Raw genomic sequence first — 18,355 nt, forward strand, 5'->3', positions numbered from 1 at the left:
ACTTTTTTAATCTTATCACCCTCCCTTAAACTAAATGTTTTTTTAAAAAAACATTTGGTTTAAGAATTATCAAATGGGCATACTCCAATCATCCCCCTTAACCTTTGAAATGTAGATAACTTCAATGGCTTGGTCATAATATCAGCAATTTGATCTTCACTTGTGCAGAAGTAAAGATCAATTACTCCATCCTTCGTCAAGTCCCTTAAAAAGTGAAACCTCACATCTATGTGCTTGCTTCTTCCATGCATGACGGGATTTTTAGAGAGTTTAATAGTTGAACTATTATCACAATAAATTTTAACAGCACCTTCTTGCTTGAAATATAACTCTTCAAGTATGTTCTTTAGCCAAATTGCTTGAGAAGCACAAACTGTTGTAGCTACAAATTCTGCTTCTGTTGTGGATAAAGTCACAATTGGTTGCTTCTTTGAACACCATGAAATAGCTGCTGAACTCATCATAAAAATATATCCAGAAGTACTTTTTCTATCATCGAGATCACCTGCATAATCACTATCAGTAAAACCAATTAAGTCTGATTTTTCATTCTTCTTGTAGAACAAACCATATTCAATGGTTCCTTTTAAGTATCTAAAAATTCTCTTCGCGGCTTGAAGATGTATCTCCTTTGGACTTTCCATGTATCTGCTGATTAGACTTACAGCATGCATAATATTAGGTCTTGTAGCTGTTAAGTACATCAAACTCCCAACAATTTGCTTATAAATTGTGCTGTCAATCTTCTTGCCTTCAAGATTTCGAATTAGCTTCAATCCTGCTTCAGCAGGAGTGTTAACAGAGTTGCAATTTTTCATTTGAAACCTGTCCAGAATTTCTTGTGCATACTTCTTTTGGGAAATGAAAATTCCAGCTACTGATTGAACTACTTCAATGCCCAAAAAATAATGCATCTTTCCAAGATCAGACATATTAAATTCAACCATCATAGATCTTTTAAATTTTGCAATCATGGCAATAGCATTTCCAGTAAAAATAAGATCATCCACATATAAGCAAACTATAAGCAGTTTTCTTCCATCTTCAATCTTTGTAAAAAGTGTATGTTCATATGGACATTTTTTAAACCCCTCCTTCGAAAAATATGCATCTATGCGACTATACCAAGCACGCGGAGCTTGTTTCAGTCCATATAATGCCTTTTTGAGTCTATAAACTTTATTTTCACAACCAAATTTTATATAACCAGGTGGTTGATCAATAAATACCTTTTCTTGAAGTTCACCATGCAGGAATGCTGATTTACCATCCAATAGGCCACGATCTTTGTGCTGCCAATGCTATCACCAATCTAATTGTGTCAAGTATTGCAACTGGTGCAAAGACTTCTTTGTAATCCACACCAAATTCTTGCTTGTAGCCTTTTGCAACTAAGCGTGCCTTGTGCTTGTCAATTTCACCATTTTCTTTCAATTTTGTCTTGTATATCCACTTGACCCCAATAGTTTTATACCCTTTTGGAAGATCAGTTAACTCCCATGTATTGTTCCGTTCAATGGCTTTAATTTCTTCATCCATAGCCTTTCGCCATTTTGACTCCTTGATAGCTTCTTCAAAAACTGTAGGATCACAATCGGAAAATAGGGCAAAGTATGTAAGTAGATCATCAGATTGACCAATTCCAGTTACCTCATAGTCTGTCATCCAAGCAGGTCTTCTTCTAGTGCGTCGAGGTAGTTCTTCACTTTCTACTATTGTTGGCAAGCTTGGAGCATCTACTTCATTTGATGAAAGTTGTTGATTATTTTCTGTTGTTGATTGCCGTTCTTCATCAACTCCATCAAAGCTAGTAGGTATTAGTTCTTCAGTAGAGTTGTTGTTCCATTGCCAAAATTTTCCTTCTTCAAAAACCACATCTCGGCTGATGATAATTTTCTTGGTGATAGGATTATAAAGCTTATAAGCTTTTGATTGATCACTAACACCAAGAAATATACATTTTTCTCCCTTGTCATCAAGTTTGATCCTCTTCTGATCTGGAATATGAGCATAAGCAATACATCCAAAAATTCTGAGATAATCTACCTTTGGTTTTTGATTGCTCCATGCTTCTTCTGGTGTCATATTTTGAACTGCAAGTGTAGGACTTCTGTTTAATATATGGATACTCCAATTGACTGCTTCAGGCCAAAAAGCTTTTGAAATGTCGCATTTTGCCAAAAGACTTCGCGCCATATTCAAAATAGTATGATTTTTCCGCTCACAAACACCATTCTGTTGAGGAGTATAAGCCGCAGTTAGTTGCCTTTTGATTCCATGATTTTCACAAAATTTTGAAAATTCTTGTGAGAGATATTCTCCACCACGATCTGTGCGTAGAACTTTGATTGGACTGCCTGTTTCTTTCTCAACTAGCACTTTATAGCTCTTAAAAGCTGTAAATGCTTCAGATTTTTCTTGCAAAAAATATACCCATGATTTCCTACTAAAATCATCAATGAAGGTGATTATATATCTCTTACCTCCATTAGAATATGGATTAATTGGGCCACACAAGTCGAAATGCACTAACTCCAAAGCTTTCTTTGCTCTCCATGATTTTCCTTTTGGAAAATAGTTTCTATGTTGTTTGCTAACAACACATTCTTCACAAACTTCAGAAGGAGCAATAATTTGAGGTAGTCCAGTTACCATATTTTTTTGCTGCAAAGTCTTCAATCCACTAAAGTTTAGGTGGCCATAACGAAAATGCCATAGCCATGAAACATCATTCACTTTTGCTGAAAAACATGAATGAGTAGTATTGTTCAAGTAGAGTGGGAACATACGATTTGATGTCATGTTAACTTGAGCAATTAAACCCATCTTTGCATCTTGAATTTGGCATACTCCATCTTTAATAGAAATCTCATACCCTTTTTCTTGCAGCTGGCCAATACTAAGGAGATTGGTCTTTAGATCTGGGACAAAAAGAACATTAGATATTGTATGAGAAGAATTTCTTTTGGTTTGGATAGTTACTATTTATTTTCTCATAACAGAAATGGTAGAGTTATCACCAAACTTGACTGTGTTGCGGAATGATTCATCCAGTTCAGAAAATGTCATCTTATCTCCACACATGTGATTGCTGCAACCAGTATCCAGATACCACATATTTTGCTGGGTTTCTTCATTTACATGGCACACCATTAGGAGAGAGACCTCTTCTTCCTTTTTAATAAGGTTAGATCTTTCTTCATCTTGCTTATTCAGATTAGTATAACATTCTGATTGATAATGACCATACTTATGACATCTATAACATTCAATATTGGACTTATCTGCTGATTTATGTTTATAAGTTGTTGAGTGATTACCTCCTCTTCCTCTTCCACGAGATTGATTTTCTTGGTAATGGTGGCGTTGTTGTTGGCTATCACGATAATTACTTCCTCTTGCTTTGAATTTTCCTCTTCCTTGCCTTCTATCTCCTCTTTGTGTTGACTGATTTTCTGTTGAAACTTTCAATGCTTGCTCCTCTTTGTCTTGTTGGTTGAGTTTTTGTTCATGAACCAACAAAGAACTCTGCAACTCATCAATTGTAAGTTTATCAATACCTTTTGACTCTTCTATTGAACAAACAACAAAATTAAATTTTGGTGTCATTGATCGAAGAATTTTCTCAACAATGGTGACGTCTTGCATTTTTTCACCATATATCCTCATTTTGTTGGCAATTGTCATGGTTCTTGCAAAAAAATCTGAAACAGATTCCCCAGACTTCATGCGTAAAGTCTCGAATTCTGTCCGAAGACCTTGAAGCTGCACCCTCTTAGCCTTGGCATTCCCTTGATACTTTTTCTTCATGCAATCCCAAATATCCTTGGATGTTTCTTTGCTAAGAATTGTCTCCAAGGTTGCTCGATCTATGGCTTGGAAAAAATAGTTCTTTGCCTTGAGATCCTTCAGCTTCAATGCATCTAATTCCGTTTTTTGTGCACTTGTTAGTACTTCTCCAGCTGCTGGTTCTGCTACTCCAGATTCAACAACCTGCCAATACTCCTTGGATCTCAAAAAGTTCTCCATTAACATGCTCCAATGGTCATAGTGACCATCAAAGCGAGGAATTGCTGGTTGAACAAAGTTGTCAGACATCATGATAATATATTGCTGCTGCAGAAAAAACTCAAACTCAACCCTTTTTCCTCACAAAAACATTCACACAACTCAACCTCTCTTTTTTTAATGGCGGACCAGTTCTCCAACCTCGCTCTGATACCAGCGTTAACGAGACAAGAGGAACGAAAGACACTAAACAAAGGCTTCTACTTTGCATAAACGATTTTTTTACGTGTTCAGAAAGAAAAACAAAGAGCCTATTTATAGGCTTTTACAATAGAATATTTCATCCACTATCTCCTAATTAATAGGATCACACTAAAACTAATCGATAAGCAAAAGACTCAAACAAAATCAATAAAACTTTTTTAATCTTATCATTTATCTCCCAGGGCGCCCGGAACCCCTTCGGGGCGCTTTGACCAAAACTATAAATATAGCCTTGGTCCAGAAGCTTTTCAACAATTCCAAGCAATTCATTTCAGATACTTGTGCGCTTCTTTTTAGAGTTAAACTTCTGTTTTTTGTACGTCAACGCTGTAAGAGGCTTCTCCGCCTAGAGGAGATTTGTTAGTATACTTTTCATCTGCCTTGAATTAACAACCTCCCCGATTGTAACCAAGTAAATTGTGAGCCTCGCCCTTTCTGTTTTATTTACTTACTTTTTATATGTAAGTGTTAGTTTAAGAAATCGAGAAGGGTTGTGCTTTTTGTTTTTACAGACTATTCAACCCCCCTTCTAGCCGGCTATCACGATCCAACAATTATTGTTCCAATATCCAAGAAGCCTAGCGCCTCGCCACAACCTATAAGCTAATTATTGAAATGAATGTTTAATAAATTAACTGTTAAATAGTTAACTATTATAATTTTTTGTTTTGTTTTGCCCAATCTAAAAATATTTGTTAATTATCTAAAAAGGTAGTTTTTAAAATTTAGATTTTTTTAAAAAATTTATTTTTAACTATTTTATGTAAAAATTTATAACTGCTTTATATATATCTGTTCAACTCCTATTACAATTTTTTTAGAAAGTTTCAATACTTAAAAGTATTTTTTAATTTTTTCCAATATTCATTTATAACTTATTAAAATCCAGATTTTGTCGAAATTTAAACTTTCATTATGTCTTGGATAATCGTTATAAAAATATTTTTCCTTAGACTTTGTTTTAGACTTATTTCCAAGTCATTTTAAAATACTTCATTTTTTATGTGATCAAAGGAGAAGAAATGAAGGTTAAATCTAGGGGGAGTGTATTTATTTAATTTTTGCACATTGCAAAATTTATTACCTGGTTATTAGTTATTTATGTTTGATTTACCCTAACATAACTTGCGTTGCTCACATCAAAAAGGGGGAGATTGTAAGTACCTCATGGTAATTTTGATGTGATCAACCAAGTCAGGTTTGGTCTTGTTGCATTTTGATGCTCTATGTTTAAGTGTGCAAGAATTTAGGAGCATAAGAAATCAAGTAAAAGAGGCAGATAGCGAGAAGGAAGGCACAGGAGAAAGTCGACGGGTTCGGTGCGTCTGAGAGACGAGACACTACAGAAGAGTACGTTGACGGACGAGAAAGAAAAGCGCGACGTTTTCGAGGGATGAGAAGCTGGAGCTGAAAAATGAGTTCGGGTGAGCCCTACTCCTGATGGCCTAAATCACCTAAGTAAACAGAGCCAGAGTGGAAAAATCAGACCTAAGCGAGCGAAACTGTAGCGGAAGATTCGGACTAAAAGGTCAACGAGGGTTAACTTTTGGGTTCGAGAGCTCAAATCACCTGGGCGCCTCACCCAAGGGGGGTTATGTCAACCCGGTCCGAGCGCCCTGACTAGAAACTCTATCAAAATATGATGTGACGTGATTCGTTATGACGGGGATAAATCCTCCTCTAGGTGCCTGGAACCCTTCTAGGTGTCCCGATCAGAGTCATAAATACAATCCTGATCCTAGAAGCTAAATAATAACACTTATAATCAATTCTCTTTCTATTTAGTTTTATAATTGAGTGCTTCAACTACTGTAAGAGACTTCTCCGCCTAAAAGAGACTTTTAGTGAGCTTTACTTGTCTTGGATTAACAACCATCTAAGTTGTAACCAAGTAAATAATCTGCCTCTTTCTTTCTTTAATTAAGTTTCTTTTTATACAAGTGTTTCTTAATTTAGCTTGAAAAGACAAGAAATGTTTTATTTTTTATTTCAGGCTATTCACCCCTCCTAACCAGTCGCCAAGGGACCTACAGAACTCTTCTGTATAATCATCGATCTACCTCGCACCCTATCGCAATGAGTGAAGTCGCTGAAACACAGTTTAAATGTAGCTGAAAGGTGGAAAGTGACCCTTAACTTCTTCTTCATCTTCTCCCAGTCATCTATTTTGGGCTTACCCCACCACGCCAATACTCGCCCCTTGAGTCTGATGGCAATCATCTTCACCTTCATCCAATCTAAAACCTGCTTATATTCAAAGACTCCCTCCACTTCGTTCAGCCAATCGACAAAACGTTCTATTTGTAACGTACCAGAAAATACAAACAGTTCAACCTGAAAATCAAGATCTTCATAAAGCTCCTCCCAAACACGATGTTCCTGGCTAGCAATATGACATTAGTAAGGATTCTCAAAGGTAGATTTAGATCCTTAATCTAAAGTCTCCCGACCTTCAAAATTTTGAGCCACCACCATTATTGTCATCTATTGAGTTAACTCTGCAACTTGTCTCCGTAAATTCTCAATCGTTATTATATCCTGGACGTTGCACCCATGGTGCTTAGATTCCTCAATTGAAATCTACCTATTGTTGCGACCGCGACAACAATGACCCTCCGTTGAGTTTAGCGCTTGACTTCCTCAATTGGATACTATCGACTCTGATATCAACTGACGTCAAACAGAATAGTGATTATTCTACGAGCTAACTAGAAGGGAGATTAGAGGAGAAACACAAGAGAAGAGAATGCCAAAAAAACTCATCGAATTTACCAAAAATGAAAACCTTTTTATTCAAAATAGGTGGTTGTCCCTCAACACCTAAACATGACTCTTATATAGATCACAACTTAAGACCCAAATAAAGAAAAAAAATTACAATTAAGAAATCTTAATTTCAATCTGATTAAAAAAAGAAATAACAAGAAATAAGTCTTTTATCCAAATATATATATATATATATATATATATATATATATATAAACAATTAACCGATCTTAATTCTAATATGGTAAAGAAAGAAAATAGATCTTGTCCTGAAAAAAAAAATAATTAACTAAATTATCTTAACTAAAATCAAGACGCGAATTAAGATAAATCCTCTCTAATAAATACTAGAAATATAAAAGTTACCCTAAATGCCCCAAAAAATAAAAATTACCAAAAAAATAACAAAAATATCCTGAAAAAAGGTTAACTGGTAAAATTTGAGATTGAAATTTGACACTTAAGATTTCATAGTTAACAAACATAAATTTTCGAATTTTACACGTATGACAACAAATAAAATCTAATTTTGAATCTCGAGTTAAAAATTATAATTGTTTGAAATTTGAAGAGTCACATTGAGCTTCAACATAGATTGAACTTGCATCGTAATACCTTCAACAAGAGTTTAGGAAACAAGAGGAATTTTACACGTATGACAACAAATAAAGTCTAATTCCAAATCTCGAGTCAAAAAAATTATAACTATTTGAAATTTGAAGAATCACATTGAGCTCCAACATAGATTGGACCTGCATCGTAATACCTTCAACAAGAGTTTAGGAAACAAGAGCAGTGGAGGAAAAAGAATTTAATAACACATGTATACAGATCCCTACTAAACAACTTCACAAATTATTTAAGCTTGCACAAGACTAACAGGACATTTCAAGGACATCAGATTGAGTTCATCTGGTCTCTATATTTGAGATCAACTGGTTTTTACAGATTAAAATTAAGATACATAGAAGAGCACAGTTGTCATTGTAAAAAATAAATTTTTGTATCAAGATACAGTTAGCATGATGCTTTATCATTCTATTATGGATATTAATTATTCATGAATCATAATAACCAAGGAGGGATTCTTGGTTCCATATATCAGGCATTTGCCATAATGCCAATCATGTCAGACAATATATGACCTTTCAATACATTTTACGCAAAGGTATATCGACACCCAGCCAGTGTCCCTTCTTTCATTTTTTTATGCCATTCCTTACCCCATTCTGATCTAACAAGGAACCCAAGCTGTTACGGCAACAGTTGCTACAGTTGGTTTAATACATATAGCCTTGAAACCTGTGTTATGCCTCCAATTATAGTGCATCTTCACCTAAATTATTGGTAGCGTGACTTATTTTTATTGCACCAAGGTTAATAATCATCTAAACTCCAGACTGCAAACAAAGAGTAAGCTTCTGGTTTTATATTAGAGATAACTTTTCTGCAGTAATTTCATCATTATGTATCTCATTGTTGCAAAAGGAGTTCTTGTTGTTAGTCCGCTTAAGAAGAAATTTCATCTATGTTGCAAAATAATAAAGATACGTGAATTCTATCAGATACATTTTATAATTTAGGGAAACCTATGTTGCTGTCTGAGTTCTTAAGCCAAGATTTCAGTCTCTCTATATTGGGAAAAAAAGGGATCAAAGAGAGCAGTTCACTTGTTGCAACCCAATTAGAGTTACAATGCATCTAAGTTCTGTTCATAAGTTACAGTATTATCTTTGTGGAAATTCAAATAACAATTTGTAAAGGCATCAGAAATGAAAAGTGTTCAAGTCAAAAACCACATGTGAGAGAAGTATAAAACATAAAATTTCATTAAATCTAAAATTCATAGTATACAGTTAGATACTACTTTGGGTATATTGAGCCAATGATTAAAGATCTGAAGCAATACAACTATGGGGATATCTTTAGTTATGCGCATTTGGAAAACACCTAAAGGGATAAACCATAACCTTTTAACATGTACTATCAAATTCAACTGGTTAAGATTCTAAATGCCTGACACTTATCCAACAATGATCAGCAAATGTCATCATTGGACAAGAGTTCCACAAGCTCAATTTCCCAATGCAAACAGAACATATAAGTAAAGTGATGGAATAAGAAAATTCAGAACAAACAAGGTATCAAACTTCAGTAGAAAATCAAATAGCATTGTTTGATTAAGCCCCCGCTGACGGATACAACTATCATAACTAAAAATATGTTCCTTAGAGGCATATTTCAAACGATGAATATTTATTATAAGTCTGAATAGAATGAGAAAAACCAACGATGAACTTGCTTCTCAATTGGGGTATTATCATCATAGCTAAATCCCTCAGTTAAGGATTCCAGAACCGACCTTGCTCTGCCTTGCAATCTTAGACCACTCTGTGTGGAATGATCCTGGGCGGTCAACCCGCTCATAGGTGTGCGCCCCAAAATAGTCCCTTTGCGCCTGCACCAGGTTTGCAGGCAACCTTGCCCGTCGATATGTATCAAAGTAAGCCAGACTGGCAGACATACCTGGGGTGCTGATACCTGCCTCGATCGCAAGTCCAACGACCCTCCTCCATGCTGCCTGTCGCTGTACCATCTCCCTTGCAAACTCTGGATCAACAATCAGATTTGCAAGTCCCCGATTGCGCTCATAAGCCTTCTTAATCCTATCCAAGAATCTGGCCCTAATGATGCACCCTCCCTTCCAAATCCTAGCTAGTTCCCCAAGATTGAGGTTCCAGCCCTTCTCCGCACTCTTAGATCTGAGCAAATTCATACCTTGAGCATAGCTACAGATCTTAGAAGCGTAGAGGGCTTGTCGTACATCATCAATTAAGCGCTTTTTATTCACAGATCGAAGTGTAGAATAATCAGCACTGTTTATTCCAGCTTGCTCTAGAGTCTTGGCAGCAGCCTCTCTCTCATCCTTAAGCCCACTAAGGTACCTGGAGTCAAGTGAAGCAGCTATGGTTGGGGCGGCAATTGAGAGCTCGGCTGCCTGCTGGACCGTCCATTTACCAGTCCCCTTCATCCCAGTTTTGTCCAGGATCTTGTCGACGATTTCTCCATCCCCATGCTCATCATGGACGCTAAATATATCAGCAGTGATCTCGATAAGGAAGCTTTCGAGCTCACCACGGTTCCATTCGGCAAAGGTCTCAGCAAGCTCGGCATTAGACAGCCCACCAACAATCCTGAGTACGTCGTAGGCCTCAGCAATCAGCTGCATATCACCGTATTCAATGCCGTTGTGAACCATCTTGACGAAGTTCCCAGCGCCGCCCTCCCCAACGAAGGTGACACAGGGCCCGTCATCGACCTGGGCGGCTACACGGGTGAGAATATCCTCGATGTTGCTGTAGGCCTGGTGAGAACCACCGGGCATGAGGGAGGGGCCATTGCGGGCTCCGTCCTCGCCACCGGAGACGCCCATCCCAAGGTAGAGAAAGCCGCGAGCAGAGGCCTCACGGATGCGGCGCTCCGTGTTCTCGTACCACTCGTTACCTCCGTCGACGATGGCGTCACCGGGTTCCAGATAGTGGGAGAGCGCATCGATGGTCTGGTCGACGGGGGCGCCGGCCTTGACGAGAATGACGATGGAGCGGGGCCGGCTGATGGACAGCACGAAATCCTGGGGCGAGCGGTGGCCAAATAGAGGGAGGCCCCCTTCGGAGGCGGCGCGGGCGACGGTCTCGTCGACCTTGGCAGCGGTGCGGTTGTAGACGGAGATGGGGAATCCCTTCTCGGCGACGTTGAGGGCCAGGTTCTGCCCCATCACCGCCAGACCCGCGAGGCCGATCCGCGAGAGCGCTGCCGACTCCACCGCCATCTGCTCCTCTTCGCCGCCGGTGGCTCCGATTTAGGGCTAGGGTTGGAAGGAGGAGGGAGGAGCTAAGCCGAGAAGAAGTAGAGGAGTTGGTGAATCGGGTCAAGGGGAAGGCATTAAATAGCTAAGCGAACGTGAACACGTGTTCGATGCCGATTTGTCTAAGCAGGGAACCGTTCACGGCTGCGGGGTCGTGTTTTCTAAATTGTCTTTTCGGATGGGGTAAAATGCAAATATTTAATAAATTAAAAATGAAACGCAAAAATTATTGAGGAGTTGTGTTCTAAATGTTCTTCTTCAATTAATATAAAATTTATTTTAACAGTAATAAAAAATTATTCTAATTCTGACAATTCAACATCAAAAATAATGTAATTTGAAGTAATATTTAAATAATTTTAGATTAGTTTTAATCAATATTAAAATAAATTTTATCAACTGAGATAGGTTTGATTAATTTAGAGTAGTTTTCATCCATTTTAAAGTATTTTTAATTAATATTCTAGAAATTTAAATTAATAAAGTATTATAATATTATTATATTTATTTAATAAAAAGAAATAATTTTAACTAATATTTGAGTTATTTAATTAAAATTTAATCATTAGAGTAGTATCAGATCAATTTAATAAAGAGATGATTTTGAAAAGAACAATTAGAACAAAATATCTTTTTAATAATTTTTAGATGTTCTTTTAATAATAATAAAAATAGAGAGCAAAAAATTATTTTAAATCGTTATTTAATCGGTGTGGTGATTGCATGGAGGAGTTGCTGCAGGGGTAGTGCTTTCTGAATTACGTTTTTAGACGGGCCAAAACGCGAATATGTAAGGGAGTGTGTTTGGGGGGAAATGTAATAAAAAGATAAACTACTAATTTAAGTTGAACATTTGACTTGATGATCCAAATCAATTTTGGAAAACACCGTATCCATCACGGTACTTTGGCAGGTCAAATCGTTTACTGCCTTTGACTTACCAACTAGCTTCTATTTGTTGATTAATTAAAAGGCACATGAGATCCAAGGTGGATGAAATTAGATTTTATAGAATTCAACCCGGCTCGATTTTTGGTGACCTTCCTGGTTTATTTTGGTTTTTTAATTTACTCCTTTTTAATAATGTGTGACAGTTATAAAAGAAATTTTTTAAAAATATTATTAATCTTATATTTTTATTTGATCCGACGTACAAATATAATTAGTAATAATATTTTGAATTTATTATTCTATATAAATTTTTTCTAATTTATTATGGATATTCTCTTCCCCAATTCACCCCAAAACCTTTGTCTTACTTTCACCGTCGATTACGCCGCCGGCCCTATTTCGCGTCGAAATTCCTAGATCCCCTCCGCCTACCTCATTTCTCATTTTGTGGGGTTCAGAAGGAGCGGCTGGTGCAGGAGGATATGTGCGTCATGTCTGGGAGTGGCGCCGTGATATCTGCCCCATCGACCAAACCCTACCCACACATGCCTTTCAAGTGCACTGACTGCGCTCCCCTCTTTCACGAAGGTAATTGATCTCCATTTTCTTTGTTCTTCTCAATTTTGAACATATGAAACCTCATTTGCTGTAGCTTTATCAACGTTAGAAGAAACCTGAAAGCTTGCCACAGATTTTTTCCGACAAACTTAATGATGATGTAGACATATGCGTCATCGCTTGTTAATTACTAGAGCAATGGGGTTTATACATCAATATTTGCTTATTTATTATATGTTTGGAAAGTGAGACCATCTAGATAAGAATATTCTGTATTAGTTCATCTTGCATGAGCTATTTCATGTTTTTTTAATTCACCTGTGTTTTTCTTTTAAAAAATGAATTTGGCTCTTTAATCACAATCCCTTCATTTAGAATGCAAATTTGGAGTGAATGGCAATGCAATTCTGAATATTTGTTATTCTAAAAAACTTTAGGGTGATGCATTTTTAAATATATCCGTCCTTTTCGCTATATGTTTCTATGTTTTCCTTGTTACTTTCTAAAAACTTCATTGTTAGGCGATGTGAGACCATAATAAATGTACACATTAATTGAGGAAGAGAGACCAAAGAAGACTTGGTTAGTAATGATAAAACAACATAAAATTCATTTAAATATAGATGATGATATAGTTGGAGATCGAACCCAATGGCGTATGGTTGTTGTTTTTTTTTAAATCAATCCACCAAATTTCAATTAAATTGGCATTTGCATATATTGATAATGCGCCTAACTTGAGATGTTTCTATTAGCATATTATTGCCTTCAATTTTACTTATTTTGTTCTGTAGGGATATCTAATGCGCAATGCTGGGGCTTGTATTCACAGTCATGGACTGGAGTCTTGTCTCATAACGATGGTCAATCCTTTGGTAAAGGAGTTCTGAGTAAGATCTAAACATTCATGGCAAAGGCCTTCATCTATCGTTTTTGAAATTAATACTTGTTCTTTGTAGCTCATTTTAGTTAAGGCCCGTCTACTGTGCTTTGTAGCATAGTCTTCATTCCTTATTCATATTTAAAAATAATAATAATAAATCTGTGATTCAGAAACAGTTGTGGAGTAGATTGCCTTAATCTTTGGTTTTGGTGTTTTAAGAGTGTTGAAAAAGTCAATTCTGTGAAGCAATGTATTTCATTTATATTTTTGTGGCAACAGAACAAGTCTTTCAAAGTTAGTTGAGCAAAAATGGAATAGTTTGTGTCATTAGATTCTCAGATTGTCTTGTCTCAATCTGACCAGTAATCTGCAAAAGCAATATTAATATGTGATTTAACCAAGGAATAATGAGCTTTGTGCAAGAGAAAGTTACTAAGGAGTTCAAGGTTAAATCAATGTAACTTCACCCCTTCTAAAAACATTTTGATTGAATGTCTGTTTTGAGGTTTATCTTGTAGATTCAGATTAAGTTGCTCTTGCTCTTACTAAGAATCGAATTCCTTAATCTTCATGGGATATAAAAATATGCCTTATGTTTTATCATCTCAGAATAAAATTCTAGGATAAAAGTGATGCAAATAAAGTAAATAATTTTAAAAATAAATCGGTCCAATGAGATACTAGTACAGGTCTAAATTTCAATTTTATTTTTTTCTACTTAGTTTTCCTCTTCCTCATCTGCAGCAACAAAGGAGAGCCACACAGTTGCACTGAAATTTCATTGTCAGTTGGAGTCGTTTAACCATCGCAAATCTTGTTAGTAACCGATGTCTAAGAAAGCCGTTGCAGCAAAGGCAGCTGGTTAGTCATACCATCCTAGAATCCCTTGCTTAGTTTATCATCTATTGTTATCTTCTTGCATAGTATACTAGAATATGGAAAAACATAGTATACTTTTCTGAAATGGTCTTCATGTCATTGGATCAAGCTCAATATTGTTCAGGCTTTAAAAATTATGCTTAGGTTTACACATCACTTAAAAGAACTTGAAGAGTTGAATTCAAGCTCGATTTAAGAAACTAATTCTGTTAAAATTTCTTTTGATGACAATGATTGCCTTGGGTAAATGGCAAAGTGAACAAGAACAAGTGAGTTGCTTTTGTATTCTTAGTTTTATTCATTGTTATTCTCATATGTTATTTTCTTTTGTTTTTTCAGGGCGTGATGCGCATATATGTTGGTCCCCTTCCAGAGAACCATGGTTTCAAAATTATTTGATTGCAGAAATATAAATGGAGACGAACTATCCCACCTTCAGTTTGGTAAATTATGACTACTTTAGAGCTCCTAATTGTTGATATTGCTAAATTATCCTTGTGGTTTGAACTAACAAGAACATGTTCATGTCATGGGCCTTTGTGCTACTGTGGGCAGAAAAAAGAGTAGGTTTTGCCCATGCCAATTACACTGCTCTTTTCATCCATTCATTGTGCAATAGGTGAATTGTGGTGTGAGATATGGACCTTGATATTCCTCTTAGTTTTGTTAGGAAAGTTTGTTTGCGCGCGACAACCACAAAGGAGTTTCATTGTGGCTTGACGTTACAGATGATAGTTTCAGGCCTTCTGATAAGGAGCTGCAACAATAATCTGGCACGATTGGGGTTGTTCAGGGGGGAAGAAGCTACTGTGCAGGACCAGGTTTGTGTCTAGATCTTATGTTGCACCGCACCATCGATCTCGCGTGGCTAGGTTTGAAACAATTTGTCGATTGCCGGCTAATCCTGTGGTACAGCAGGCTGCAGGGGACTTTCACATAAGAACACAATGCAAGGCCTTCACATTAAACACATCCATTGATGTCTTGTATTTTATGAATAATATTTTGCTTCTCTATTTTCCTTTCAAGTAAACGTAAGATTCGTTTTATGAGTAGTTACTTCATTTGTTGGGCCTATTTCAATCTCCTCGTGAAAATCCCAATTGAGATGTCCCACCCACACACAGCATCCCAAGTAAACGACAAAAATTCAGCAATAAAAAAAACTATTCTAAAATTGGCTACTATATTAAATATTATTATATCTTTTTTTTTTTGAAATATATATTTTTATTTTTAATGTGCATAATAATTCATAAAGATGAGATATTGTTGGTATAAAGACTATAATTATAATACTTTACTAATTAATTAATTAATTATATCATTATTCCATTTTCTCTTCTCGACGCGCACTCTGAGTCCGCCGGCCATATGCGCCGTCAGCAGCGGCACGAGCTCCGGCGGCTGACCGTCGTCCGCCTCCTCCCGCCTCAGCTTGAACTCCCGCAGCACCGCCGCAGCGACGTACTTCATCTGCACGAACGCCATCTCCTTCCCCAGGCACAACCTCGGCCCCGCCTGGAACACGGCGAACTTGTACGGCGACTCTCGCACCACCTCCGCCGTCGTCGTGAGCCACCTCTGGTGGTCGAACTCCGCCCAAGTTTTCCCCCACAGCGCCTCCATCCTCCCCATCCCGTAGGGGAAGTAGGTGACCCTGTCCCCTTTCCGCACCCGCGTCCCGTCCGGCAGCTCGTCGTCCGCCGCCGCATGCTTGCTGTCCCACACCACCGGCGGGTACAGCCTCATGCTTTCGCACAGGCACGCTTCGAGAATTTTCATTTCCTTCAGGGCTGCGTAATCGATCGTCCCGTGACGGCCGATCCGCTTCACCACCTCCTCCACCACCTCTGCTTCCGCCGACGGGTGCCGCGTCATCAGCCAGAAGAACCACGTCAGCGCCGACGACGTCGTGTCGCGCCCTGCCATCACAAAACTAATCGCCATGTCGCGCACAACCTCGTCCTTGTGCCCGCCGGCAATGAGCCTCGACAGGAGGTCGTTTCCGGCGCCGTCGATCATGATTTCAGTTTTACGGGCAGCGATGATGGCGCAGATGTCGGCGTGGAGTTGGAGAACGGCCTCGCGGAGCCGGGACTCAGAGCCGAGGCCAAGCGCACGCTTGATTTTCCAAACGGCAGCCACCGGGGCGGTGCCGCGGCGGGCACTGATGGCTGCGGCGAGTTCGAAGGCGTCGGCGAGGGGGGAGCAAGGGAGGGACGGGTGGAGGAAGAGAGGGTCCGTGCCAAGCGAGACGCGGCAGACGGCATCGAAGGCGAAGCGGCGGAGGAGGTCCTGGAGGTCCACCGCAGCGGCGGCGGAGTGGAGGACAGGAAGCAGGCGGGAGTAGGTCTCACAGTGCAACACCGTAAGGGCAAAGTGTGCGAGAGAACGCGTGGAGAAGTGGTGGCTGGCGAGCTTCCGCTGGGTGAGCCAGAGGTCGCCGTCGGCATTGAAGATGCCCGAGCCGAGGAGGTCGCCGAGGATGTCCGTGAAGGGACGCCCCTTGGGGTAGTTGGGGAAGTTAGTCTTAAGGATGTGCTCCACGTTGGCAGGGTTCGCAGTGACGACAGTGCGCCTGGCCCCGAATCGCCGGAGGACGAAGGTCTGCGACGGCGAGGCGGCCAGGAGGTCGGTGTACCAGTCCAGGAGGCGGTGGCGGTTGCGGTAGAAAGCGACGATGCTGCCAATGAGGGGGTGGTTCTTGGGGCCGTAGAAGTTGGAGGTGGCAGCTCGGCAGTGTAACAGAATGAAGAGGAAGAGGAAGAGGAAGGCGACGAAAAGTAACGCCATTGCGGGTGTAGTAGTAGCCGTGGAAGGTAGAAGAGTGGGCTTGTGTTGGGGTTTCAAACATTAATTATTTATAGGGAAAAGAGAAAACTCTAGGATATATATATCCTAGACGTCTAATTTGAACGCCCAGTACGAGCGATAGAGTCGACTATTTTTATTATTATTATTTTTATTTCTTTTACTTACGATTAAATCATTTGTCTTTAGCAGTTAGAGAGTCAAAGGCCAGAATAGTTATCCATGTGGTGGTCAAAATTAAGTGGTTAAAAGTAGGAAGTCGTTTGATCACCAAAAGTTATCGAGCGGATGACAACGGGTCGAACGGGCCTGAAAGGTCCGTTCAACTTTGAGATTCATCATAATATATCGTTCATCCGGTCGGGATGATTATAGAGAAGACATTAGATGCTCACAATTGTCACGACCTATAAGGGTTAGTCGGACCGGACCGTATATCCGATCACGCGAGGAACAACCTATCGAGCTGAGCGGCCCTGGAGAGGAACAACTAAGATCGACAGAGCGGAGAATTCCGGTCGTGGAGAGGAACAGCTGAGATCATCCGAGCGGGGAATCTTGGCCGAGCGGCTCTCCCGCTCGGCCAGACAGTGGAACCCCTTGCGTAGCTCTTTGTATCCTTCTAGGAATTGGTACTGCTAACAAGAGCCATGGTCAATAGGCAAATCATACGACAGTCAGAGATTTACACGCTCTGTTAAGGAATAATGTCATAGACACTTTTTTAACGAGTTTTTTTATAAGATAGTTGGGAAAACGTGCGCGCGCCTTAAGAAACGTATATGTCTGCTACTAGAGCACTATATAAAGGGGAGTCCATGTACCGACAGATGTATGCGTTATTTGTGCTTAAGCTCCTGTTGTTACTATAGTTCTTTGTCATCTTTATACTATTTTCGTGACTGACTTGAGTGTCGGAGGATCAATGTCGAAGACTTCTTCCTTGATCTGACACTATGTTTTTGATTTTATAGAATGGATAGGAGTCTCACGAAGTCAACTATTGAGCCACATTCTCAATCAGATGATTTCATCATTTTCAGACTATATATATATATATATATATATATATATATATCTTACTATTTTATTAAAAATCTCCCCCCTTTACTAACTAACTTTGGTGAAGCCTAAAATGAATTTACGTTACTGTCCTTTTTTCTATTCACACTAAAAATAATTCAAAGGTTTATTAGTAATTTTCTTTGATTGTTTTATATAAAAAAATATAGTTCTCTTTAGTCCCACATCTTAGAATTGACAACACTATGATCAAAAAGCTTCTATAAATATTTTAGGCCGATGATGTTAAAAAATATATTTTTCTTAGTTTCTTTTATTAAGATAAGGATAGTATTAAATTAAAATAATTTTTTGCATAGGGAAGCCAAACAATTCGAATTTTCAAAGACCCAAATAATTTATAT

The 18,355-nt window shown here is 38.6% G+C and overlaps 2 protein-coding genes and 1 long non-coding RNA gene across 3 annotated transcripts; 1 reads left to right on the plus strand and 2 right to left on the minus strand.

Annotated features, from left to right (window-relative positions):
* Positions 1-9,139: 9,139 nt before the first annotated feature.
* Positions 9,140-10,951, minus strand: LOC121981572 (6-phosphogluconate dehydrogenase, decarboxylating 3, chloroplastic-like). The gene has a single exon (XM_042534165.1). It carries the CDS (start codon positions 10,865-10,867, stop codon positions 9,377-9,379), a length of 1,491 nt encoding a protein of 496 aa, XP_042390099.1. The 5' UTR covers positions 10,868-10,951; the 3' UTR covers positions 9,140-9,376.
* A 1,179-nt stretch (positions 10,952-12,130) lies between these two features.
* On the plus strand, positions 12,131-15,178 carry LOC121981573. The gene is made up of 4 exons (XR_006111860.1): positions 12,131-12,382; positions 13,147-13,242; positions 13,980-14,096; positions 14,454-15,178. It is a non-coding gene; the product is annotated as an uncharacterized LOC121981573 (long non-coding RNA).
* Positions 15,179-15,363: 185 nt separating this feature from the next.
* On the minus strand, positions 15,364-16,955 carry LOC121983194 (cytochrome P450 94B3-like). Its single transcript, XM_042536150.1, has one exon. It carries the CDS (start codon positions 16,908-16,910, stop codon positions 15,426-15,428), a length of 1,485 nt encoding a protein of 494 aa, XP_042392084.1. The 5' UTR covers positions 16,911-16,955; the 3' UTR covers positions 15,364-15,425.
* Positions 16,956-18,355: the final 1,400 nt, after the last annotated feature.

Source organism: Zingiber officinale, chromosome 5A, assembly GCF_018446385.1.
Source record: "Zingiber officinale cultivar Zhangliang chromosome 5A, Zo_v1.1, whole genome shotgun sequence".
Taxonomy (NCBI): Eukaryota; Viridiplantae; Streptophyta; class Magnoliopsida; order Zingiberales; family Zingiberaceae; genus Zingiber; species Zingiber officinale.

Coding starts and splice junctions, on each gene's coding strand:
- LOC121983194 (XM_042536150.1), bottom strand. CDS start 16,910: ATGGCGTTACTTTTCGTCGCCTTCCTCTTCCTCTTCCTCTTCATTCTG.
- LOC121981572 (XM_042534165.1), bottom strand. CDS start 10,867: ATGGCGGTGGAGTCGGCAGCGCTCTCGCGGATCGGCCTCGCGGGTCTG.